The sequence below is a fragment of the Arvicola amphibius genome, chromosome 14, assembly GCF_903992535.2.
Source record: "Arvicola amphibius chromosome 14, mArvAmp1.2, whole genome shotgun sequence".
NCBI lineage: Eukaryota > Metazoa > Chordata > Mammalia > Rodentia > Cricetidae > Arvicola > Arvicola amphibius.
The window spans coordinates 42396014-42422716 of record NC_052060.1 but is presented as its reverse complement, the minus strand read 5'-3'; the positions used below and the strand labels follow the sequence as shown (position 1 = coordinate 42422716).

General features: G+C 43.9%; 1 protein-coding gene across 2 annotated transcripts in view; it reads left to right on the top strand.

Annotated features, from left to right (window-relative positions):
* Positions 1 to 6776: 6776 nt before the first annotated feature.
* Positions 6777 to 26703, top strand: part of Nfkb1 (nuclear factor kappa B subunit 1) — a 44223-nt gene continuing 24296 nt past the window's right edge. For both annotated transcript variants that reach the window (XM_038311565.1, XM_038311566.1), the window contains exons 1-6: positions 6777 to 6920; positions 15400 to 15563; positions 19066 to 19224; positions 20391 to 20495; positions 23251 to 23342; positions 24695 to 24833. In XM_038311565.1, the coding sequence (XP_038167493.1) occupies positions 15464 to 15563; positions 19066 to 19224; positions 20391 to 20495; positions 23251 to 23342; positions 24695 to 24833 (595 nt within the window). In that variant the 5' untranslated portion in view covers positions 6777 to 6920; positions 15400 to 15463. The remainder of the gene's footprint in view (positions 6921 to 15399; positions 15564 to 19065; positions 19225 to 20390; positions 20496 to 23250; positions 23343 to 24694; positions 24834 to 26703) is intronic.

Below are 26703 nucleotides of genomic sequence, written 5' to 3'. Positions count from 1 at the left end.
TGCTCAAAGCCTGCAAGTAGCAGGAGGTAGCAGCGTGTCCCACCAGAAGCTCTCTGCTGGGAGCTCACCTGGAAAGTTCCAGAACAGCAGAGTCTGGTGTGGCTGCATTGGAAATAGAAGAAACAGGGTCCAAAAGGAAGTGGGGATCAGATTCCCTCAGCCCTGGGGCCTCCTCAACTGCTGTAAAGGCTTTTTGAGACTAGAGAGACATTCCGATGTTTTTGTTTGTCTTGGTTTTTAACGTGGGAAACTGTAAGCATGTGTACATGGACTTATATAATGAGCCCCTGTGATAATCACTCAATTTCAACCATCTTCACTTTTGGAATTTTGAGCAGAGGAATGATGAGACTTAGCAGGACCTGACTTGAACAAAATCACTTGGCACAGATCCTGAGGGGGCGGGCTCCCAGCCAAAGAGATGGCCCCAGAGAGCTGAGGGTGGTTGGATCCTGGGCTGCTTTTGACCGTCTCGCTTGATATTATTTTCTAATTTCTTCAAAAGGAGAATTGACAAAGCATGTAGTATAGTAAAAAGAGTAAACGGTGCCAGAGAGCACTATTATACACTTTGTTTCTATTTAAAATGCACCAGCTGGCAAGAGGCTGGCAGAAGTGAGTACTTCTGACGTTGTTTGTCCACGAATTACACGCTGCATCCCTACATTCTTTTGGCAGTCATGGATTATTAAAGCCACAAAAGGTGAGGATTTGTCACGTGTTAGCAAAGCTGCAGGACTTCCCTACACCTGAGGTTCTCAGGGAAGCCTGACCTCTAGACATTTATGTTTTATGTGATAAATTAAATGAAAACCACAAAGAAAAACAGAAGGCTCAGGTCAAGGTATGATGATATGAAACTTTCAGAGCAGGGTGTGTTCAGGTAGCAAGTGTCCCCCACCCTCAGAACAGGGCTAGGTTCAGGTAGAGGTGTCCCCCACCCTCAGAGCAAGGCTGTGTGGCGGGTACAGGTGTCCCCCACCCTCAGAGCAGGGCTTTGTTCAGGTAGAGGTGTCCCCTACCCTCAGAGCAGGCTGTGTGTGGGTACAGGTGTCCCCCACCCTCAGAGCATGGGTTGTGCAGGTGAAGGTGTCCTCCACCCTCAGAGCAGGGTGTGTGCGGGGTAGAGGTGTTTTTTGCCTGCTCTGGGCGAGACCCTCCTATCTGAGAGGTGGTTTGCCATTATAGTCCCAGCCTGAGTCTCAAGCTCCATGTGCTGTTGGCCACTCTAGTAGGGAGTGTCAGAAAATAGTGCAAATCTGTGAACCCTGCTGAGAAAACGAGTGTTGCCATTAGTAGTGAATGAACTGAAGGGGTTTCCATGTGCCCCATCCCCTGCTTGCAATAGTGCAGCAATGCTCAGGGGACGAAGAGTGAATTCCACAGTGTTCTGCATCTTGGCTGTCCTCAGAAGGTTACGTCACTTGTTGCTCAGTCTGTCTAACTTGTTTTTTTTTTTTTTTTTTTTGTTTTTTTTGTTTTGTTTTGTTATCTGCAAGATGGGGGTACTAGTGCCAACCCTGCCTATCTCAGGGTCATCAGAAGGACCAGATGATCTCCACAGATAAGAAGGAAGGAAAGAAAAAAAGCTGCTTGGTGCCAGACACTGTGCAGGCCTCACAAGAAGCTGCAACCAATATAGACACAAAGCGTGAGGTTCAGAAGTTACCCACTCACGCAAGATTGCAGAGCTGGGGTGAAGGCAGAGTTGGGCTTTGATTCTGGGTTAGATCCACTCAGCATCCCCTGTCTCAGCGAGAAGAGACCAATTCAGCACTTTCTATGCCGGTAGGGGTGGTCTCGTACAAGCTTTGATCTCTGCTTCCTGGTTGCACAAATAACTGAGAACAGTAAAGTGAGTAGCTGTCCTCCTTGAAAGGGTATACATATTAAAATAATCTCCTAGTCTCTCTGCCGCCCCTCCTTCCCCTTCTCCTTCCCCGCTCTCCCTCTTTGTAATTGACTTCCATGGGGAAGAGTAAGTGTCGTGGTTTAATGTTAGCGGTAGTATTTTTTTTCTTTAAATGGAAGAGACTCAGGGAGACAAGAGAACTTGGATCCTTCTCACACCTGGCCTTTCTCAACAATACACATCAGTGCCAACGAGCAGCGCGTTTCTGTAACCCACCGTGTAACCTGTGCTCAGATGGGCAGAGCAGAGCCATAGAGCTTTGGAGCGAGTTTGGGCACGGAGAAAAGGACTGAGCCAAGTGGTAACATGGTGCAGTGGAATCGTGACTGGGCTTTGGGGTGGGGAGACGGGAGTTCCAGGGACCTACCGAAGTCACTGCAGTCACAGGAAACCAGGCAGTGCACTTTGACTTCTTCCCCAGGGGACTGGGGAACCACTACTGACCCCCACATGGCTGTTGTGGGGATTGCTCCCTCGCCTTCCATAGGTAGAGGGCTGGGAAGTAGACACATGCTCTGAGAAAGTAGCCAACAAGCTACATATCATTTCCCACCCTGTGTCCCCCAAGTCATTGTCAATACAAGGGACAGTCGTGGAACCTTATTAGGCTGGCATCATGAGGAAGATGTCATGGAAGACTCGGGTTTAGGTCTTCTTCTTGAAGAATGGGTACCGCTACTGGGAAAGAGAAGAGACCATGGCTGTTGGTGGAACTGTTGGAGAAATGTCTGTTGGGTGTACTGAGCAAGGCCAGGCAGCGGGCCAGGAGGACTGTGAGCACACTCTGCATGCTCTCCACCTGCCAAACTGCCTGCCCCCCTACACTCTCCCTTCAAATCCCAGTCTTCGTTAGTTGTACTGGAAGCTTCCTGGCCATGTCTAAACCCTATTAGAAATTCCTTTTGACAAGTTCTCCAGTTAGGTTTTACATGTATTGTTGAAACTATCTGATTAGTATCTGTCCCATGTTTTAATTTCCCGTGAGAGCAGGAGATGGGGCTTGTTCTGAACAAAGTGCAGCCCGCACTCCCTGACCTTCTAGAGCGTGGAACACTTAGGGGCTTTACAAACGTTCTCGGTGAGGTGATAGACTAGACAGGAGACAGTTAATATCTGGGATTATCGATCCCCTCAAGGAGCAAGTGTTGTGTTATCTCATTTAATCTTAAAGCAGTCCTGTGATCGTGTGTTATTGATTGGATTTTCAAGGTGGAGAAGCTGGCACATGGGACTGTTAAGTGTCACTCCCCAGCAGCTGGGGGATTTTGAACCTGACTGGAAGAGCTCTGAACCTAGCCATGCTGCTTCATGTGGTAGAGTGGAGTCGGGCTCCACACAGAGTTGGGTTCCCGGCAGAGCCAGTCCCAGGTGCTGTTGGGACACTGGGAACGTTCCTGTTCCCTTCGTAGTCACCACTGTCACCACTTGGAAAGAAAACGTAAGCTGAGAAGTATGGTTTTATGTCTGATGTTATACATTTCTGCTCCTTCTACTTCCTGTCAAAGTACTTTAGCCAATTTATCCCAGAACAGCAACCTGGACTTATAAAACTCTGATTCTAAGAAGATTCTAGACCACTTGCCTCTTCTAACCCCATTGAAAGAAGCAAGCATGTGTTTTTTCCATGGCGGGGCGGGTTTTTTAGGTAAATGTATATGGTTGAGTAAGATGAGTTCCAAAAAAACGGTTCTGGACACAGAAACTTCTAGAAGAGTCTTGCGTTTTGCCTGGGAGGCCAGCAAAGTCTGGTTGTCTCCAAGAATGGCAGCTGCCACTAGAATAGCATAGTATTTTCTAGAAAAGTAAAACACAGCAATGTGGAAAATGATTTCTCCTAGGAATAGAAGCAGGCCAAGTGTCTTCCAGCCAGTTGCCTCACAGACATTTGAAAGATCCCCTCGGGCAGCTGTGATACTCCAGGCCCCGTGAGTGGATGCATAGCTGACATAATATTCTGTCGTCTGCTGTGCCCTCTGTGAGGACTTACAAGCTCTAATGTGTGCTCCTCACCACAACTCCTTTGAGCATTACTAGCCATTGAGCAGATAAGGAGACCCAAGCACGTCACCCAGCCTCGAGTGTGGACTGTCCTTGCAGTCTGTGCTCTTCCACTCTCCTGAGCAGCTGACCGTGCAGGGCAGCCTTGTCTCCTCGCCTGTGGTTGGACACCCACCATGTACTCAAGAGTATGGTCAGACTCTTAGAAAGACCTTACTAACAGACACAGTTGCCCTCCATAAACTTTGGTTTTCAGAAGACTGTTTCTGTGGAGAATTTAATATTTCCATTAACTTCATAGAATAAATTTCTAAATTATTAGCAAATACCCTTTGGTCTCCCAAGTTATCATGTCAAGGTTTGCCTGTGTCATACAGCTGTGTCCTCTCTCTCTCTCTCTCTCTCTCTCTCTCTCTCTCTCTCTCTCTCTCTCTCTCTCTCCTCACTCAGGTTCTCACCTCTCTCACTCCCCACCCCTCCTCTTTCTGACGGTATCTTGGAAAGTACAGAAAGTCCAGGGCCCTCCCAGTTTTTTATTCTGTGGTCTTGTGTAAAAACCAGATGATGCCATCCTGACTTGGACTCTCAGAAGGGATCAAACAGCGCATTAGTCACTGGCAAATCTTTCAGGTTCTTTACCTCAGAGTTGTCCCAAGTTCCTCATTCTTGCCACCCGTCAACCATGAAGTTAGTAGTAAGAAAAACAAATGATACACACCTTCCCACCTCTCTTCTCCAGCACCAGTGACTAACAGGAGCGTCAGAGGCTCAGATTCCAGAGTGACTGGCCTTCCTCACTGAGTTCTTTCTGCTTAAGTGGAAAGCTAGCCTGATTTCACCCAAGTGAAGCGCTTCCTTGCACTTACTCCACTGCATTCCTGTGCACCCTGTCAGTTACAAGGGAATCACTTGTTTGGCTTGGTGGTTTTTCTGCTGATCCTTGGCAGACTGATCTAAGATCTGATCACCCAGAGCTGGGGCATCAGTCATTCAAGAACTTTTTATTCTTTGTCCTACACTTAATGGAAAGGCCGCTTGCTAAACTCACTTCATTTTAATACCAAGAGAGAGCTTGAAGTGCTGGTGTCTAGAAATTGGTTTCATGCTTTGGGGATAGTAAGGGTTAAAGTTAGTGTAAAGCCTTCCTTTGCATTCACTTGTCCCTCCCCCCCCTCCTGTGGGAAGGCGGTAAGGAGTAGGTCTTGGTCTCTTTTCTATTATGATAGCTAAGTAGTTTTACACAGAGTTAAAGTTCATTTGACTGGCGGTTTCAAAGGCTGGGGAGGCTTCAGTTCAACAGCCACGTCCTGGTGGTAACTCTGCAGTTTCAGGACAAGACAGGAAATTACATAACAAGATAGGCCATCCTGGCTTAAGTATCTCTTCCTCTTGTGTAAGGCACAGCTCCGTTGGATAAGGGACTGACCCTTATGGCATATTTGACTTTACCTCCTACAGATTCAACTTCCAGACACCATAACTGGATTAAGTTTACAGGCTGAAACATTTCATGAGTTTTTGGCAGGGTTCAGAAGCAAACCGTTACAATGCTGCATCGGGTCTCAGTCAGGGAGGCCTTTGAGGAGTCTACCCAGCTGGTTGGAGGGCAGGGCCAGTGTTCAGGGCCACAGTAGCTCTTCTCCATAGCCTCTGGGGAGTAATACCAGAAGTGATCAAGCTCTGACAAAGGTTCCATTGCGGAAACTCCATATGAGAAAAATTCTGCAGAGCCCTGCCTCAGTGGAATCTCGACAGTTGAAAGTGATGATATTAGAAGGAAGCTGGCTGAGGAAGGCCGTGTCTTCACAAGATGCTTTATTGTAATGATATTAGAAGGAAGCTGGCTGAGGAAGGCCGTGTCTTCACAAGATGCTTTATTAGTAAATGCAGGTTGCTTCGTGTTTATTATCAGAAGGGCTTCCAGAAATGCAATGCATTTCAACAAACAGGTAAGATTTATGACAGGTTCTGACTTAATAGAATTCAGAAGGGGAAAATGATGTCACTGAGCTTTTGGTGTGATTTTTGGTCTCATGGGGGACATGTCCTATGCTGTAGAAGTCAGGATGGTCAACTAGACAAGAAAGAAAACCTGGTCTCTTCTGCTTTTCCTCTTTATTGCTACTCTCATCGTGGTTTAGCGACATACATGTAAAAATTACCTCACATGAAACTTAACTACATGAAAGAAGAGCTAAATAACCAGAGGTGAAACCGAAGAATTTCCAGTCAGGGAGTTTGCTCTGTTATTTAAGACACTTAAGAGGCGCCTGAATGTGTGGCATTGTGAGTGTCAGAGTCCCAGGCGTGGGGGGGGGGGGGGAACTACTGAAGACAGGCTGCTGTCGTAGTAAGTGACGCGGGCGGCCACGCCGTGGGCTTGCACAGTTAAACCAGCATTCGGAGCCGAGTCCCAGAACAGGACTTCCTTCCTGGCCTAGTTCAGAGCACGGCATTAGGGTCCATTCTTTTTTTCATCTCCTTTACTACATCAGTCATCCATTCTTCTCTCCTCATGCACGGTTTTCCCAGTTTTGTCTCCAAAATTGTGACAAGGATACAGAGCATAAAACAGTTTTTGTTAGTAAGGAGGATTACTTAGGGACGCGCATGTTAGTCCACGCTAACGATGCATACTGTGTTTTACTGTCTTGCTTCCAGGATATTCAGGCTCACCACATAAAGCAACCCCCCACTCACATTTCAATTTATTCCCATCCTGTCATGTGTTCATCATACATTTTAAGTTAAGCTATAGTCACGTATACATTTGCAAAATTTATATATGTGTTTAGCTTACTGGTTCCACTTTACAGTAAGGTCAAATAGACTAACTGTTGACAATGTGCTTCTCATATAGATTTGCAACTATGTGGGACCGCAAAGGTTATTGTTTCAGTTGGTCACAAATGGGAAAAATATCACCCTGCATGCCCACAGCCTGGTGGGCAAACACTGTGAAGACGGGATCTGCACTGTGGTAGCCGGCCCCAAGGACATGGTGGGTTGGGTAAGTGGGGGCATACGGTGCTGTGGGAGATGGGAACGCACATGAAGTGTGTGGGTGGGAAATCAATAAGCCCTTCTTATCACAGACCTGTGCAAGGCCTGAGAGGGCCTCAAAACACACATACATACAAAGCCAGGGGAATGTGTGTGATTGCCTTTGAACCCTAAGGGAAAAAAAACAATGATCAGATATGTGACTGCCTGAGACAGTCCTTGCGTTTATAGTCTTGGCCTCCCAGAGGTGTGTGGTTCAGTTGAGTGATGTTATATTTATAGGCACCTGACCTAAGAGCCACTTTCAATTTATCTTTGTGCCACTTTCAATAGTGTTTTTTGTCTCCTGGACATAAAGATAAAGACAAAAGCAACAAAACCCAAATGCCACCTCCTTAACTATACATAAATGGTTACCTTATAGATGCTTTTCGCTACTTTGGAGCAGGGTCTTCACTTGTAGTCTAAGGATAACTTGAACTAACAACTGTCCTTCTGTCCTCTCATGAGTGTTTAGGTGCTGAGATTGGAGTCATGCACCACCACAGCCAGCTCTGAGTTTATCTATTTGTGATTCCCTTCATAGATTACTAGTGGGAACATTGAGACATGAAGGAGATAAATAGATATTGTTCCAAACTCGATGCTACTTAAGAAGTATGCAGATTAAGTAACCAAGAATGCAAGTTGGTTTGAGCATGCATTAGATCTTAACTGCAGATAAGATAGAGTGGTATCCATTCAAAGTCAGTCAAATAAAAACAATTTTAAATGAATGAAACTTTATGGAAATTATTTTATTTCTAAAGAATCAAGAAATAATAAGATATAATTATGCCCTGAGGGTAAAAATGCTTGTTAAGCAAGTGTGATGACCCAGGTTTCAGATCCCCTGACTGTACAAAAAGCCCATTGCAGAACATGAGGATGGGTATCCCAGCTCCTGTGGGGGGTGCTGGGAGGCAGAGTGTCAAACCTGAAGGTTGCCTCTGACCTCTGCATACATACACAAATATGTGCACACAAATAGACATTTGTTATTCTAAGGGGGTTTTTTGCTGTTGTTGTTTTCATTATCCCTGAACAGTAAGACAGCAGACAATATAGTAACTAACCCCCAGTGAAAACTGATATAAGCATTCAGTCATCTCAGAAACAGATTACTCTTACTGTGGGGATTCTTAAAAACCAAAAGATGAGGGCCAATCCAGTAGCGCTCAGAAAGCGCACTTTCCAACCAAGTCTGCAACCTGAATTTAACTCCTTTAACCCACGTGATTGGAGAGAACCAACTTCCACAGATTATTCTCTGACTTCCATGCCACGTGATTGGAGAGAACCAACTTCCACAGATTATTCTCTGACTTCCACGTGTAGCAAAGGGTTATGATCCAGCACACACAAAATAAGTAAAATGGAATAAAATTTTAAAATAAAAAATAGTAGTTGTCTTAGGCTTTTAATTGCTGTGAAGAGACACCATGACCACAGCAACTTTTATAAAGGAAAACATTTAATTTGCGTGGCTTACAATCTGAGACGTTTAGTCTGTTATCATGGCAGGAAGCATGGTTGCATACAGGCAGGTCCTGAAGATGGAGCTGAGAGTTCTACATCTTGACTTACAGGCGAGGAAGTGGAACTATGTCACTTGACTTAGCTTGAGCATAAGGAGACCTCAAAGCCCACCCCCACAGTGACACACTTCCCCCAACAAGGCCATTACCTATTCTAACAAAGCTACACGTTGTAGTAGTGCCACTGCCCTTTGGGACCAATTTTTCTTCAAATTGCCACAATAGGTAATTAAAATAAGTTTTAAAAACAAAAGATGAGAGCTGGGGAGATGAATCAATGTGTTAAGTTTTGGCCTGTACAAACTTCAGGACCTAAGTCTTAGATCTCTAGCATCCACATAAAAAGCCAGGTGTTAGAAGACCAAGAAAATTAATAAAGTAAAATAGGAAAAAGTGGCACATGCCTTTAGTCCCAGCACTCAGGAGACAGAGGCAGGATCTCTGAGTTTGAGGCCAGCCTGGTCTACAAAGCAAGTTCCAGAACAGCCAGGACTACACAGAGAGACTCTGTCTCACACACCCACTCCAAAAAAAAGCCAGATGTGGTGGTGGGTGCACCTGGGGCCCTGATGCTAGTGTGGCGGGGGACGACAGACAGGCCAGCTAGTCTAGCCAGTTAGTGAGCACTAGGCCCAGTGAGTAACCTGCTCAAAAATGAGGTGAGAAGCGATTGAGGAAATTTCCTGCCTGCCATCGCCCTGTGGCGTCTGTGCTTGTGGATAGACTTTTCGTTATTTGATTAATTATGTATAACATCCTTCAGAGTTTCCTAGTTTCTAAACAGTCACTCTTATTTATAGTTGTGTCTGCTAAAATCCCAGCAAACATGGGCTTTTTGTGCAAAGAAAGGCGCTGCTTAGTCACCTTGTGGTGAAGCCTGGATCCCGTTGTCTCGAGTCCCTTGTTCTTGGAGGCACAGACAGCTTTCAATGTTCCTGGGCATTTCTTTGTTTGACTATGAAGATGTTCAAGGTGTGAAAAACCTAGAGAGAGGAGCTTTTCTTTACGACTCTAAAATCTGATGCTTCTGATGTTGGGGGATGTATCTAATGGAAGGAAGAGGCTCAAGGTGACTCTGGTGACTTTAACTTGTCTCAGTGTCTCCTAGAAGGGCGTGATCTTCTTGGTCTGTCACGTTTGTGTGGTCACTTCCAGCTCCTGCCTGGCTTATGAGAGGCTAACGCAGGTTCTCGTCAGCTTTCAGACAGTTGATCAGTTATGGTTTCTGTCTGATTTTACCAAGCGGTGCCCATCCCTTTAAATAAGCATTGGTACTCTTTTGGTCTTGGTTAATTCCATCTTACAATTGCAATACTTTTGAGGAAAATGATACATGGAATTCTCTATTAGTAATATTTATTATTATAAAGACGTCCAGTATGTAGTATGCATACTCTTGTTTCTCTGTGTTGGTTTAATAATCTTCATGGTTTTAGAAGAAACTACTGTGGCTCTATAGCTCAGTGGTAGGGGGCCTGCGTGACATGCACAAGGCCCTGGGATGATCCCCCAGCAGCAGCATCAATAAAAAGAACCAAAGGTTATTTACTTTAAGCTGCACTAGCAACAATGGCAATAAATTGTGCATCTGTAAGCAGAGTGAGGAGGGTCTTCAGAGTCTTGTAGTGCAGTGGGGTGTGTGGCTCTGGAGTTGAGGGTGCTCACCATTCATTTAGCAAGCCATGTCACCATCTAATTCCCGAGTTTGCTCCCTGGGGCTTGATTTAGTTGTAGCTAGTGGGACTTTCTAATGTTAAGAAGCTTCTGAGAGATGTCATCAAGGAGATTGCCACCGATACAGTAGCTAAGCCACAGCAGCGTTTTCTCACTGGGGTCCTGTAGAGTGGCTGTACTCACTTTACATCTGGTATTTAACAGAGAAAATTCTGCCCACAGTATTTCCCAAAAGACACCATTTCTTTCATGATTCATTCATCCCTGTGTCTCTGAGTTTCTGACATCAGACCTGTATCTTACTTTCTTTTTCTTTTTTTGTGGGTGTTAAACCAGCATGCTAGTTGCCTGGGAGCCAGAACAGAAATGGGGGCAAGTTACATGACTTCGGAGACTTGAATTTCTTTCCTTACAAAACCAGCAAGACATACTATCTCCAGGCACTTTCTATCTTCAACATTTTAGACCAAGCGAACGTTAGCTAATGCTATAAAATAGCAAGAGCAAACTTGCCACTGTCTTTCTATGATATGACATCGATTAGTTTATTTAGTTCTGACTTGTAGGCAAGAAATTTAGGAAGGCGGCCAAAGTCATTTCTTAGACTTGTCAATACTGGAAATAGAACGAAGATAACCTGTTTTCAGTAATACATATTACACTGAGTATAGATTCACAAGCAAGGCACCAGTCCAAAACATTAAGATATGTAAAAACGACACAAGAAGACTCGCTGCTTTGAAGGCATCAAAACCAGAAGGATCCCCTTTATTTACAGTGTCTCCCACAACGTCTTAGTTTGAATTCTCAATAAGTTGAATTCCTGTTTTCAAAATTATTTTATCAGTATTAAAACATTCATTTCTTAAGTTTTGATTATGGATTTAATGATTTTAATATAGGGTTATTCTTTTAAAATTTTTAGTTAGCTTTCATCAGTCCGCTCATTTCTTATTCATTTATTTAAATTTCACCACCTTTCTTGATTAAAAAAAATCCTGTTTGGTATTTTATTTTGACCTAGAATGTTAATTTTTCACCAACATTCTAGTTCTTTGAAACTTTTCATTCAGTGGAAAATGTCTGTGCTTTTCTGCTTTGTGTAGGCCACATTCACCAACAGCCACCACACCCTGTTTGTTTCCTGGCAACCTGAGTTGAAAAGTTGTGCAGGTTCTTTATTTTTCACAACTAATTTATAGAGCATATAGCAACCAAGCAGTGGTTCTCAGCCTGTAGGTCGTGACCCCTAAGACTATCTGAAAACTCAGATATTTACATTATAGTTCACAACAAAATTACAGTTATGAAGTAGCAACAAAAATACATTGTATGATTGGGGGGGTCCCTGCAACAGAGAAATGTATTAACAGTTCTTCGGCATTAGGAGGTTGAGAATCTCTTGCTCTAGGGACTGTTTATAACATAAAGCACAAAGGTAAACCTTTGGCTCACTCAGTGGGAACTGCTGCGTTGTTATTAAATCCCTATTTTAAGAGATCCAAATTGAGGTTGGTCATTCTGTGTGACTAGACAAGAGGCCCTGACTGGAGAAGATTGGCCAGATGTTGGACCTAGGCTAGAAGTGTGCCATTCCAAGTCGGATGCGTTTGAAGCCTGTGAAATCAAGGACTAAGTCTTGAAACAACAAATGCCAAAAGGGGCCCCTTGTGAGCCCCAAACTGAATCCCAAGGGATTCAGACACATCACAACTTCAGAAACAGCTTCCAGATGACAACAAAGATGAAAACATCTGGCTTACTGCTTCGTGTTTATTGATGGCTACAGGGTCACATCAGCCTGGGTCTTCTTTAAGACTGATGCCAGCCTCCATCCAGGAGAGTTTGATTTCCCAGAGCAGTGTAAAGCCAGGTTCTCCAGCCTCAGCATTGCTCAGAATTAACTGAAGGGTTGGTTAAAACACTTTGTTTGTTCAATAGGTTTAGATCAAACCCCCAAATTTTCAGTATGTTCTAAAATAATGTTGATGTTGCTGCTCTAAAGACTCCCATGTTATGAAAACAAGAGTAAGAAGCAAGGTTGTGCTGCCAGCCCTTTTATTAGCGGGTGTGGCCTTTCTGTTTTTAAAATGTCATTGCTGCAGTAGAAACCCTTTCAAGTGTTCATTTCTGTGGATTTTGATAACCACATGGCTATAAACATCAAGTGTGCACTGCTGCCAACCCCAGAATCTCCGCACACCTCTCAGCAGCCAGCCCGTCCTCCACTAGAGGCCTTGAAAATACTGATGACTTTCCTTTAAATACAGTTTGCCTTTTCAGAATCGCATGCCATGGAGTCACACAGCACACAGGCTTCCAAAGCCTGTCTCCTTCCACTCAGCGCCGTGCGCCGAGGTCCTCCGCGTTGCTCCTTGTGTCTGCTCTTGCTTCCTTTCAGTCACTCTGTGGAAATGCATTTAGGGACTGTTGCCTACGACCTAGTATCCATTCATTTGTTCAAGCACACTTGGTTTTTTTCCAGGGCTTTAAGATAAGGTTCTTTGTGTGTGAGCATAGTTTTCATTTCTCTTGGGTAAATATTCAGGAACAGATTGACAAAGACACTGGCTGCTAGAGCAATATGTACAGGAAAGGGCCAAGTCATTTTCTAAAGTGGCTAAGCCTTGCATTATTCCTTAGGTGCTCATATTTGCGATACTAATAAAATCTATTCTTGTTTTCTTTGACATTTTATTGTAAATTTTTCAAGCATTTTTGAAGTAAAAGTTATTGTAATGAGCACCTATTGTGCCCTTACCAGCATCAACAACTAATTATTGCGCTCCCAAACTTGATTAAATACATTTTTACTTGAATATCTTATGGCTATTAATATCTAATTTTACTGTGGTAGGAGGATATTTTATATCATTTGTATCATTTGAAATGTACTGCTGCCTATGTTATGGCTAAGATAACAACCACTGTTAACTTCAAAAACATGCTCACTCTTGTCTAGGAGATGCTCTGTAAATATCAGTTTATAGTGCGTTTTCATTTGTATTTTAATAAGTCAAGCTCTCCTGAAGATCAGAGAGTAAAGCAGCCCCACTGCTCAGCCTTACAGACCAGGCAGTGGTGACACACACCTTTAATCCCAGTAGCCATGCTAGGGATTAAAGTAACCAGGCAGTAGTGGTGCACACTTTTAATTCCAGTCCTAGAGAGGAGTATAAGACATGAGGAGACAGCTCTCAGACACAGTCTCATTCTGAGGATTTAGGAAGCAGGATCACCATTTCGGACTGAGGTAGCCCATGGCTGGCTGTTTTACTTTTCTGGTCTTCAGGTAAGCTTTATTTATTAAAACACAAATGAAATATCAGTACATCAGTTGGATCCGGATGTTCAAGTGTTATTCTAGCCTTGTATCCTAATGGCTTTCTGTCTATTAGTTCTATCAGTTACAAAGAGAGGAATGTTGAAATCACATTTATAGATGTGTCTATCTTCCTTTTCTTGTTATAAGATTTTTACCTCCTGTAATGTGGATCTTTCTTATATCAGATGTATAAATATTTAGGATTCTTAATCTCTCTTGGTTAGTTGATATTTTCATCTCCTTTCATCTTTGGTAATGTCATTTGCTCTAAAAACCCACCTTGACTGATAAGACTATACTTAGCATGATCTCACAGCATGTTGTATGTATGTGAACCTAAGGGCAGCACACTTTTACTTCCTGCTCCGGTCCTTGTGCTGTCATGCCGTGTATTTTACATCTACATACGTTATAAGTTCCACAATACGCTTTGTTTTGTGGGGTTTGTTTGTTTGTTTGCCATAGACAGAAAAGCAATTTTTCAATTAGTTGCATAAATGAGGGCCATGAGCTTGTATTGACTGACACACATTCTCATCTCCATTGCTCTTCGCCCTGCTTTATAGGTCAGGGTTTCTGGCTGGCCGCCCCCTGCCTGCAACACTTCCTTTAACCTTCCTCGTCACTGCTGATCTGGTGCTGATGGGCTCGTTTCGGTCTGGTGTCTAAAAAGTCTTCTCTTCGTCTCTGCTGTTCAAAGGTGTTTTTTGAAGAGCAGAGGATCCTAGGTTGACAATGTGTTCTTTCATGTCCTGGTTTTATGTTGATTCACCATCTGAGAGCTTGACCTGTTTCCAACAAGAACTGCTCTGTACATCTTACCCGACTCTGCTGTATGAAATTTGTCTAGCAGTGTTTCTGACTCCTCTCCGTCCGTAGTTGTGAGCAGTGACAGTTTTGAAGGACTGAGGTATAGTTTTCTTCATAAACTTGAGCTTCTTAGGATTCACAGATCTCTGGATTTTTTTATTAAATCTATAAACTTTTCAGCTGTTAAATTTTCTGTCCACTGCCCCTCTGTCCATGACCTCCCCACTTCCTCTTCTGTTTTCTCTCCCATCTCTCTCAGACTAGGGTCAAGTTGGCACCATTACTAAAGAAGTACCCTCTAAATATTCAGTCCGATGCTTAATGTATTTTGAGGCTTCTTGAAGTGGTCCAGCCCTGTGGGTCTATGAGAACAGCAGCTTTCCACCAGCCTTTTGAGAGCTCTTTCTCAAACATCACTGTCAGCTAACGGTATCCCTGGTGTTCTGAACTCTATAAATCCTAGTCTCTGTTTGCCTTGAGTCTACCTGTCTCTGCAACTGCAAAGCACTGGGCTCCCATCCTGCAGTCTGGTTATTAAGCCAGGTAATTGTAAGAGTCACTTTCTTTATCTCTCTTTTCTTGAGCATGGCTGTTCTGTGTCCCCTGTTCCCAGTTCCTCACCCCACTGTGGACTGTGGCAGAACACCAACGTGTGTATTGTTTACTAGGCTAAATCCTTCCTTTGTGGCTGACATAGTAAGTAAGGGTGATGGCCATCTTCAGATGTGAAGTCAGGTTACACGTAGGCATGCACTGTAGAGAAAATGTGAAGTCCACCAGCTCATCAGTCACCCAGTTTGACCTGGCCTGACTCACATGTGGTGAGGCTGGTTACAGTGCTCTCTGCAGAAATGTTAATGAGCTGAGTACACTGTGTACCCTAGCCCTGGCAACAGTGTAGTGTGTTATACGGTATATGCCATATATTACCTTCATAATATAAAAATCCCAAATTCCAATGTTCGCCTAACTCAGAGTGGCCTAAAACCTGAGGGCTTGTATGTTTTTTCAGAGTGTGCTTTGCTGAACCGAAGCCCACTCCTCTCCAGCCTACTTAACTTTTGGTTCTTTTTGCTGATCATCTTCCTGCATTTCTCCAGCTTTGCAAACCTGGGCATACTTCATGTAACCAAGAAAAAGGTGTTTGAAACCCTAGAAGCCCGGATGACAGAGGCGTGTATAAGGGGCTATAATCCTGGACTTTTAGTGCATTCTGACCTTGCCTATCTACAAGCAGAAGGTGGAGGAGACCGGCAGCTCACAGGTGAGCAACCTTGCCCAGCCTTACGTAAGGCCGCTACGTCTCAAGAGGATGACTGTGTCCATCAGCCTGTCGGCTCATGAGGGCAAGGAGCTAGTGCGATTGAGTTGTTCTGCACTAGACACCTCCCTCATGCACAAAGCCTTTCCACACTGATGTCCCCTCCCCAGTGCAGCCGAGCTGTAGAGTAGGCATTCTTCACTCTACTCTCTCATACTATGTGTGCCTTAAACTCTGAAACTAAGTAGAAAGGCAGAACAGGGAGCGGATGGCATAAGACAGTTGTTACAGTACTCAGAGAAAATGTAGGTTTCTGTTGATGGCTTTAATTTTAGACAATTTCATGGGGCTGTTGTATAAAATTTTGCTAACAGTCAGAATTTCAAACCAAATTAACCAAAAGGAAAAAGAAGACCTAAATGATTAAATTAAAGATGAAAATCGGGGAGTCATTCATTACCAGAGATAACGATGACATTCAAAGGATCATTATGGAATGCTTTGAAAACATATATTCCAAAAATTAGAAAATCTTACAAAAACTGATAAATTCAGCAATATTTGGTCTGTCAATATTAAACTAAGAAGATATAAATAACTTACACAGACCTAAAACAAGCAATGAAATTGAAACAGTAATAAAATGTCTTCCAACTAAAAAAGGCCCAGTCCCAGATGGAATCACAGTGAAACTCTACCAGATCTTTGAAGAATTAACATAAATTATCCTTAAACTATTTCATAAAATAGAAAGGGAAGGAACATTACTGAATTAATCTTCTGAAGCCAGTATAATCTTTATACCAAACCCAGATAAAAGCACAACAGAAAAAAGAGAAAAGAATTCAATTATGAACATGGTTTATTAAGTTCTTAATAAAATGATACAAACCCAATTTATCAGCACACTATAAAGATTATTGACCATGATCAAGTTGGCTTCATTCTTAGAACAGAGAATGGTTCGGCATATGAAAACTAATAAATGTAAGGTATAAATAGACTTGAGAAGATAAATTGCATGTCATCTAAATTGATGCAAAAAACTGGACAAAGCAAACATCCCTTTATGATCTTTAAAAAATAGAAATAACACAAAAAAATAGAAATAAGAGAACTATACTTCAGCATACTAAAGGCTATATACAATAGACATATAGCCAGTAGTATATATACCAAAGGGGAAATGGACGGATTTCCCTTGAAAGCAGATCTAAGACAAGGTATCACCTTTCTCCACTCTTACTCAACATAGTGTGTAAAAGCATCAATAAGGAAAGAGAATTAAATAAAAGGATCCAAACGGGGAAGGAAGAGGTCAAAATATCTCTATTTGCAGACAATATAATCCTATATACAAGAAAGCCTCGAGAGTCCACTGGAAAAGCTTAGGTCTGATGAAGTATCAGGGTACAGAATCAACATGCAAAACTCAGTGACTATCCTATATACCAGTATTAAACATGCCGAGAAGAAATCAGCAGAGATATTAACCATGTCTAGTGATAGCCATGCCAGTAGCTTCAAAATAAGCAAACCAGATTCCTGACAATAAACTAACATATGAAAAGGCCTTTGCAAAGAAACTTTTAAGACACTGAAGAAAGAAACAGGGAACAATAGATGGGAAGACCCCCATGCTCCAGAGTAGACATAATAATATTAATTAATATCACAAAATATTACCAAGGGCGGTCTATAGATTAAATGCAATCCACTTCAAAATCTCAATGGCATCCTCCATGGAAATAGAGGAAAACTATCCTAAAATTCATATAGAAGTAAAAGGCCTCAGGTAGCCAAAGCCATAGGGAAGTAAAAAGGGTATTGCTAGAGGTATCACAATTGCTGCTTTCAAGTTACACTGTAGACCCATGGTAACAAAAACAACATGGAACTGGCACAAAACAGACATATAAATCAGTGGAATAGAAAATTAAGCAATAAATACAACTATAGCCACCTGATACTTGAGAAAGATGCCAAAATATGCATTAGAGAAAAGACAGCCTGTTCAACAACTGACACCGGGGAAACTGGATAGCCACACATAAAGAAGGAAACTAGATCCCCGTCTCATCCAGTACAAAATCAATTCAGCATGGATCAGAGATCGCAGCGTAAGAGTCAATCGTCTGAAACATACAGAAAGTGCTCTGTGAGGCAGGTAGGCAAGGGCTTTCTGGAAGGCGTTCCAGCTACTCAGTAAATAAAATCAACCACTAACAGATGAAATTGGAAAGCTTCTGTGAAACAAAGGAAATAGCCTTCAATATGAGAAAGAATTTCTGGTGGCTATGTATCTGACATATTAATATCTGTTTCTATCAAAAACTCAAATAATTAAATTCCAGGAAAGCAAGCAATGCAGTCAATAAGTGGGCTAAGTAACAAGGGCAGGGCTCTCAAATGATAAAGTATAAACAGCCAGCAAAGGTGAGAGAATGCTTTACACCCCTCACCATTAAAGTTGCTTCAGAATTCCATCTCACCCCAATTAGAATGGCGGTCATTAAGAAAACAAGCAGCTGCAACCTGGCATGGGTGCCGGTGGCTTAGGGCTTGCCTAGTGTAGGAAGTTCTGAGTTTGATTCCCAGCACTGTATGGAAACAGATAGGGTAGCGCACAATCCCAGCACTTGGGAGATGGCATCAGGAGGAGCTGAACTGCACAGTCACCCTCGGCTGTATATTGCAGACGATTCAGCAGGTCCTTTTCATAAACTCTGCAGGCCTGAACTCGGTCCCCGTGAGCACATGGCAGAAGGAGAGAGCCACCTTCCTCGGGTTGCCCTCTGACCTACACATAGGCACTGCGGCCAGCAAATGACAATAGATAAATAAATGAGAAAATCAACATGGAGAGTTCTCAAAAGTAGAGCTGCCATATGACAGCTGGACACTCCTGTGTATACTTGCAAAACTCTAAGTCAACATACTACACAGACATGGCGACTTGCACATACATGTTTGTTGCAGCCATATTCATGAGTCACGTTAGAGTCCTCCTAGCTCTCCATCAATAGGTGATGGATAAAGAAATATGATTATATATGCATAATGGAGTTTTATTCAGCCACTAAAAAGGCATACCCAGGGCTGTCTATGCAGCTGGAACTGACCATGTCAACTGCAATAAGCCAGACTGAAAACATCACATGCTGTCTCTCCCCTTTCATATAAACATGTTAAGATTATTTGCACATACGTGTGTAGGACGTGAAAGTGAGAGGAAGGTATTCTGTTGGTAGAAGGGAAATAGTGGGTACGGGAGGGGTGCCAGGAGGCTGTGGGACTCAGTATGGGCTGAGGGCTTGGTCTGCTGGGATGAAGACATCTCTCTGAAGCCTGTCGCTATGCCAGTAAAAACCTTTAAGGAAGTGATTCTAGAGGAAAATAGTTGGTGTTTCAGATGTTCTTTGTGGGGGCTCCTGAAAATACGCTGTGTTAAATGTTCCCACTCTCACCTGCCCGAGCCTGAACAGACTGTACTGTGTGACCCTAGACAGGGAGAAGGAAATCATCCGCCAGGCGGCTCTGCAGCAGACCAAGGAGATGGACCTGAGTGTGGTGCGCCTCATGTTCACCGCCTTCCTTCCCGACAGCACCGGCAGCTTCACTCGGAGGCTGGAGCCCGTGGTGTCGGACGCCATCTACGACAGCAGTGAGTAGCCGTCCTGAGGCAGGGCAGCGCCACTGAGCATCAGGACTAGACAGCAGCCCCACCTCACAGTCACCTTGAGCGCAAGTTTATTGTCTACAAAGTGTGACTGTGACCATTGCAGTCTAGGGAAGAGGGTTGGTGTCCATTTAAGCATCTTAAGCCACACCACCTACTGTAATGTTCTTTCTTCAGAAAGCGCATTATGTCTTGACGTGTAGCACTGATTTCTTACTTTTGGACACATGACTGTACAATAGATAGCTGGTGCTCTTTAAAGTAATCTTATTTTTTTTTTGCTCCTGGCAGCTATAAAGAGAAATTAGTAAAAGATAATTATTATTTTTATCTGCCCTTGTCCCCACTTGGTAATACATTCATTAAGACAGGAACTTCGAGGTAACTCAAGAAACAGTATGTCATTCTCTTCTGGTCCGTAGATACTAGAACGTGGAGGGCTTTCCGTAGCCTTTAGCACTCAGTGTGTAACTCTGTTGTTTGCCATGCATTGGGCTTGATAAGCAGCTGCCTCAGGACGCCTGCAAGCACAGAAGTCTCATTGAAAGATTATGGAATATGATGCACGAGAAAAGCCCGTGTCCCACATGCATCAGCTAGATGGTTTTTCTGATTTAAACAAGTGTAACAGGAAGTGAAAAGTTTATCAAATAAAAAAAGATTCTTACTCAATGGAGAACCTTATAACGCAGCTGTTGGAGTTTTTAAAGGGGAAGCTTCATATTGCTTGCTAGTACACAGCTTTGCCCCAAACCACACAGAATGCTAATTTAGTTTGGGGAAAGGAAATAGAACATCTTTATTTTTCTTTGTAGAATAAAAAATAAGGTAGCTTAAAAATTGTACTTTTCTTAAAACTTTTAGGACTTTTGTAAATGGCATAAAATTAGCATGAAGCAAGCCACTGGCCTGGCAGTTCTGAAAACCTCAGGAAACCTTCCTTCCATATCAGCCTGTGTGTTAGGGGAACCAAATGCCACCATCCACTCCTCACCTGCTTGGGGACAGTGAGCGGCCCAGGCCCAGGAAGTACTCCAAGGACCTGGCAGCTCTGTTTGTGTCTTTATAAAGGCAGCAGGAGTGAGCTCATCTGTGCACTTTGTGAGACCAGGGCTAACCTAGCGTGTGCATTGTTTTCTCCCTGCGGACAGAGGCCCCCAATGCATCCAACCTGAAAATCGTTAGGATGGACAGAACAGCAGGGTGTGTAACCGGAGGAGAAGAAATCTACCTTCTCTGTGACAAGGTTCAGAAAGGTACGTGTACACCCCAGGCTCCAGACGTGAAGTGTACTTGTCAGAGTCCTCTGGGAGTTGCTCACGGTGGACCAGGGGTGTTCTCCTTTTTGCTGTGGGATCTCTCATAGACATTTTCAAGTGTATAATGTGTTGTTTTTGTAAAACTTGAGTACCTAGTTCAATTTCCCACAGAAATAGGATAGTGATTATACATAGAGCCGCTCAGCATACTAATACGTAGTAAACTTTGTTCCTGGTACTCAGTTAAACTAAAGTAACTGTTATTATCTGAGTTTTACATAACATAAAATTACAGACCCTGCTTCTTTGTCTGTGCTGTGTTGTAATGTGGGGAGAGCTCCCCAGTCCCTTCCCCGTGTCCCTCTGATGCCAGCGGGGAAAGAGAAAGGTGACGCACACAGGTTCTTCAGCACATTTCCCTCAGTTTGCAATCTGAGAAGTTCCTGATGTTTGCTGTCATTAGCTATAGCAAGATTGGAAAATCAGTAAAAGCTGAAGGGGTAGTTACTTTCCCAAACTTCATTTTAAATAAAATTACAAATAAATATTCTATTTTAAAACAAGTTTGTTTAGCCTGGTGTCTCGGGGTTTCTACTGCTATGTTAAACCTTATGTCATGATCAAAACCAGCTTGAGGGTGGAGAGAATTTATTTTAGCTCTCAGTTCGTAGTCCATCATCCAGGGAAGATAAGGCAGAATTCAGAACAGGAGCCTGGAGGCAGGATCCGATGCAGAGGCTATGGAGGAACACTGCCCCTGGATTGGTCCTCATAGCTTGCTCTGCCTGCTTTAAAACCCAGACCCACCTGCCCAGGGATGGTACTGTCCACAGTGAGCTGGGCCTTCCCACATTATCAGTCAAAACCAAATACGCCACAGGCTAGTCTGGTGGGGACATTTTCCTCATTTGAAGTTCCCTCTTCCCAAACGATTCTGGCTTATATCAAGTTGCCATGAAACTAATCCCGGCATGACTGGTATCAGTCTACACCCAACCTACTGAACTAAAGTCATGTTCATTTCTAGACCCTTGGCTATATGTGCCATGGGCAAAATAATCTGTATTTAATTCTTAATATTTATCATTAAACTGAAATGTCTCAACATCAGAGGCCTTAGAAGACCATCTGTATCGTATTGCTACAGTGACTTGACCATACTGTTCTCAATACTGTCCATAATGAACCTGGAGATGGGGGTACCTGAGGGTTTGGGGACCCATGCCAGCAAGTGTGTGGCCTGGTTAAGAAGGTGGACTCAGAAACCACCCTTGGGTGCCAGTGCCTATTCTGCCCACCCTACCCTGGGAAAAACCACTAGAAACGACAAACCACACCTTGAAGAGATATGGTGTGACATTCCTAGGGCCAGTCTTGCCACCAAACCATGGTCCTGGCTCTGAGGTCTCAGTGCATTAGGTCCCTCTGTCTAAAGGAGGCAGCTAAGCCATGGAGGGGTGCGGCTGTGCAGAGGTGCCTCCAAAGGACAGAGAGAGCTCGCTCCACACTGTACAGCTAGAATAAAACACGATAAATTGAATGTTAGTATCATAATACAGTCACAGTTCCCTATCACGTACATACATAAAATGGAAAACAAAGGGTTGGAGGTGGGATAAACAGAGACAGACAGACAGACTATGAAAATGACAGATGTCCTACTCTACTAAGTCTGGGATAGACCTACTCAAAGGCAAAGAACTGGATCAGAAAACAGTGAGATGCTTTATTCAATCCTAATATATCTAAAATTATATTAAAATAGACATACCCATTTTCACCGGTCAGTAGTGTGGCCCTGCTTATGAACTGAGAAGTACAGTCAGTGGGATGCCAGCCTGAATTGCATGTCATGGTTCTGCTGACCTAGAATCCGTGACTAGAGGGTTAAAAACGAACTCCTCACAAGAGGACATGGCCATCGTGGTATTTAAACCAGTTGCTTAGTAGGGAGTCAGGAAGTCGTATGTGACGGTAGGACAGCAGAGCCTGTAAGAGCAGGGCCCTGCCTCTGATGTTTACATCCTGACCCCTCACTTCTCAGCCATTCCTCCTTGCATAACTGACTTAAGACACGATCTGAGGCTGGCAAGGTGGCACAGAAGTAAGGGCACTTGCTGTCAGGCCTGACAACCTGAGTTCAATCCCTAGGATCGCCATGGTGGAAGGAGTGGACCACCTTCCATAAGTCACCCCTGAGCTCTGGGTGTGCTTGTAACATACATGTGTACTCCACACATGTGCACACACCAATGGACCACAGATTCTTTCTGCAAATGAGGACAGCATTAGATGAGTTAATATTTACGCGTAAAGCACTGAGGACAGTGTCTGCCACGTGAGAAGCTTCATTTATGTCAAGTTTTACAGCGTACATCTCCATACCGGGCTGAGTCACACCTACAGGTTCTGATAATCTTCCATCCTTCAAGTTTCCCAGAAATGAGGTAGTTTAAGGGTGGAGAAATGGAAGGTTCATATGTTGACTAAGACAGAGCTTAATGGATTGGGCAAATCTAATACTCTGCCTCTGTGAATAAATAGTAGATCCCATTCCCGGAGTGAATGCTGTGTATTTAGTGGAGTCCGTGATCTGTGAAGACTTTAAATGGTGCAAATCTCCTGCTACTCATTCTTTTCAAAGCATTTACATGTGCGTGAGGTAGAGTTATGTGCCAGCCGCATTTGCTAGCATGCTCGTCAATGTTGCTACACCCATTGCAGTCATATGCCTGCATGTGACCGTTTGCAGATGACATCCAGATCCGGTTTTATGAAGAGGAAGAAAATGGTGGAATTTGGGAAGGATTCGGAGACTTTTCCCCCACGGATGTTCATAGGCAGGTAGGTGGGTCAATACTGTGGGTTTTATTTTAATACATGTTCTGTCTCGGTGAAATTCAGTGCTCCGTTTCCGCATACTGAAAAAGAAACCGTCGTAAGTCTCTTTAGCATCTATACAGCAGGGCTATTTTTATGGCTTTTCCAGAGAAGTGCCCAGACATAGAGCTGCGGGCAAGGTGCTGCTAGAACATTGGCTTGGAGAGCCTGGCATGGCGCCTCATGGGTGTCTGCTGTCTGGGTGCTGAAGGCAGTGGCCCTCAGCTCCTCCCTTGAAAATGTCTCAGTATTTGCCATTATGGCAAAGCCTGAGGGAAGGAGGCTGAGACGGATGCCGTCCTGAGGAGCCGGGGTCTCCAGCTGCTTAGATGACCATGGTGAAGAATGACCTCGGTCTATGTGATGGAAGATCGTGCAGTTACTAGAAAAGGGGAGTCTGTGCTAAGACTTGTAAGGTCATTGATTGAGGACATGCTGTATATAAAAACAGTTCAGTGCTCACATGACCAGGAAGCCTGAGAAAATGACAGCAGCTCCCTGCAGGAATCTGCACTGAAGAGGTGCCTGAATGGGAGATAGGGAGGCGAGAAGAGTTATCCGTGTGTGCCACTGTGCTTCTCCTATATTTTATGAGACCTTGCTGTTGTGAATATAAACATAGAAAAAACGAAACTGAGTATGTTCAGTGCCTGACTGTTCTGGTACGACCCCAGATTAACACATGATGCCTCCAGCCCAGCCTTACTTCCCGTGGGCATGTCTAGCTTCAGGCTGACAGTGATGGCCCTCATTCCATCTGCTTCCACAACCAGTCCTTCACGTGCTGCCCTGTATGATCTTGGAGGTATTTAATGTTAATTTGAAAGGGAAATAATTAAGATGTATTAATTAGGATAATTAACCAGCATACTGTTGGGTTTTACTTTCACGGGGCAATATAATAAAAAAGTATGCTGGGCTATGGTAGTGCATGCCTTTAATTCCAACACTTGGAAGACAGAGGCAAGCACATCTCTGTGAGTTCAAGGACTACCTGGTCTACAGAACAAGTTCCAGGACAGCCATGACTGTTACACAGAGAAACCTTATCTCAAATAAATAAGTAACAAATGAATGAATAGATAGATGGATGGATAGATGGATGGATGGACGGACGGACGAACGGACGGACAGACAGACAGACAAAAAAGGATGGGTATAACATACTGACTGGAACTTTCTCCAGGTGCTGTGGGTTTCATTACATCCTATTTAAGCCTAGAGTTTAAATGTATGTATACAGAATGTGCCTGGATCTCACCACCACCAGAAAACAAATACCCTACACCAATGTTTGGGTTTTTTGTACCCTACAGTTTGCCATTGTCTTCAAAACTCCAAAGTATAAGGATGTCAACATTACAAAACCAGCTTCTGTATTTGTTCAGCTTCGGAGGAAATCGGACTTGGAAACGAGTGAACCGAAACCCTTCCTCTACTACCCTGAAATCAAAGGTACCTGGGTAGTTTAGACTCTGTGCTTTCTCTGAAAGATCAGTGTGTCACCTCCTAGACACCGCTGCCTGGAGGTGAAGGGATTATTTTTAGAGACCAGAAGGTAATGTATCGAGGTCATGGAATGAGCCCCAGCTCTACCGTTGAGCTGTAACCCCAGTTCTCAATTTATAGTAAGTACCCAAAGCAGAAGCATCCACAAACCATATGAAGTTGTGGAGACAGTCCTGGGATCCCATGGTTTAAAGACACCTCCAAAATCATCTTCTTCAGTCAGAAGCATTTGGGATGTTCCTGAGGATGAATAAAATCAAGGCTCCCTCGCTGTATAAAATAGATGATCAGGGCAGGAATGCTCAGCTTGTGTTCGTCCTGGGAGAGATGATCCCAGTGCTGACGTGAAGAAGGCTGAGGCAGGTGAGGGAGGCCAGGCCCCGGCGCTGGAGTGTGTGCGCAGTCTGAAGGGTTCTACATGGACTCTAGAGTGATGGCTAGGCCTGCCCGAGTGCTGTCTGGGATGGCACGGGCAGAAGGACGCAAGAATCCAGTGGTGCTTCGGAAGTGTCCAGCAGACACTGCCGTGGTGGTGCTGTGGAGACCCGGGCTTCAGGTGCAGGAAGTGAAAGAGAGGCTCAGAGTCACGGGTGGGACTAAGTGGATAGGAGGATCGAGGGAGAAAAGTGTGAGGGTGAAAGAGATGCTCCGTGTAAACGGTTCAGTTCAGGCCAAGTGCAGGGAGGGGGCCAATCAAAGGCCAGACCCCAGTGTTGGGTTAGGTCAGCAGCATGACTGTCCCCAGATGCAGGGTTCTGGCTGAGGTTGGGCCCAGAGGGACAGCCACACTGGGGACCCCCGGTGTTTTTTCCCTGAGGGCAAAGCATGGGGGTATTCAAGAACCTCTGTGGCAGAACCATTTCGAAAGCATTTGTGAGAGTTCATATTTCTTTCTGAGGTATGACCGGCTGCTGCTGGGTCAGATGCATGGTACATTCCGTGCCTGGCCTACTTCCTTCCTGGCCTGAAGTCTTCTAGATCCTTCTGCCCACACAAGGCAATGTGAAAATCCATGCTGTACCTGAGGCCCTGCCCTCTGAAAACAGGAGAAAAAATAGAATTCACCTTGTGAAATATACCTTCAAAATAATGTTATCTTTGCTGATGCAGAATCATGAGACCAAGAAAAGAAAGCACAGGTTAACTACACAGGATGTGAGCCTAGGGATGTCCCAAGCTTGACTCCCCGGCCACCTTTTCTGGTGGTTTCTGCATCAGCAGAGTGCACTAGTGGAGGCCCAGCTTCCTCAGCACTCCACCTCAGCAGAGCAGGGGCTCTCTACTGCCTGGCTTAGAGGACGGGGTTCTCTGAAGATCCAGTGTCTTCGACAGACTTCCAACACACACCATCTAGGCCCTTACTAATATAGATACAGTTCCATAGAAAGCAAACAGTGTAAGAATTATCTGGAGAAATAGAAGTGGTCACAGCTCCAAAGATAGAATGGCTGCCATACATGTATTACGATCAAGTTATTGTATTAGAACTCTTAATTGGAGATAATAGATTTCCTTGTTTTGTTTTTTTAATATTTTTTTCTTTCTAATGTATAGGCACCATTTTGCCTGTTTGTATATCTGTGCACCACACCCATGCCGGGGGCCTGAGGAAGCTACAAAGGGGTTTTCAGAACCCTGGAATTGAGGTTTCAGAGTTACCATGTGGGCACAAATATAACCAAGAAGGCTAACAATACATTAGATCCAACAATTAAGACATTAGAAGTATACAAAACATTGCCCTCCTGTTGCCACCCTGAACTCTGTGTCCTCTGGGGTCATTTATTGATACCTCATCTTACAAGCACTTATTGGG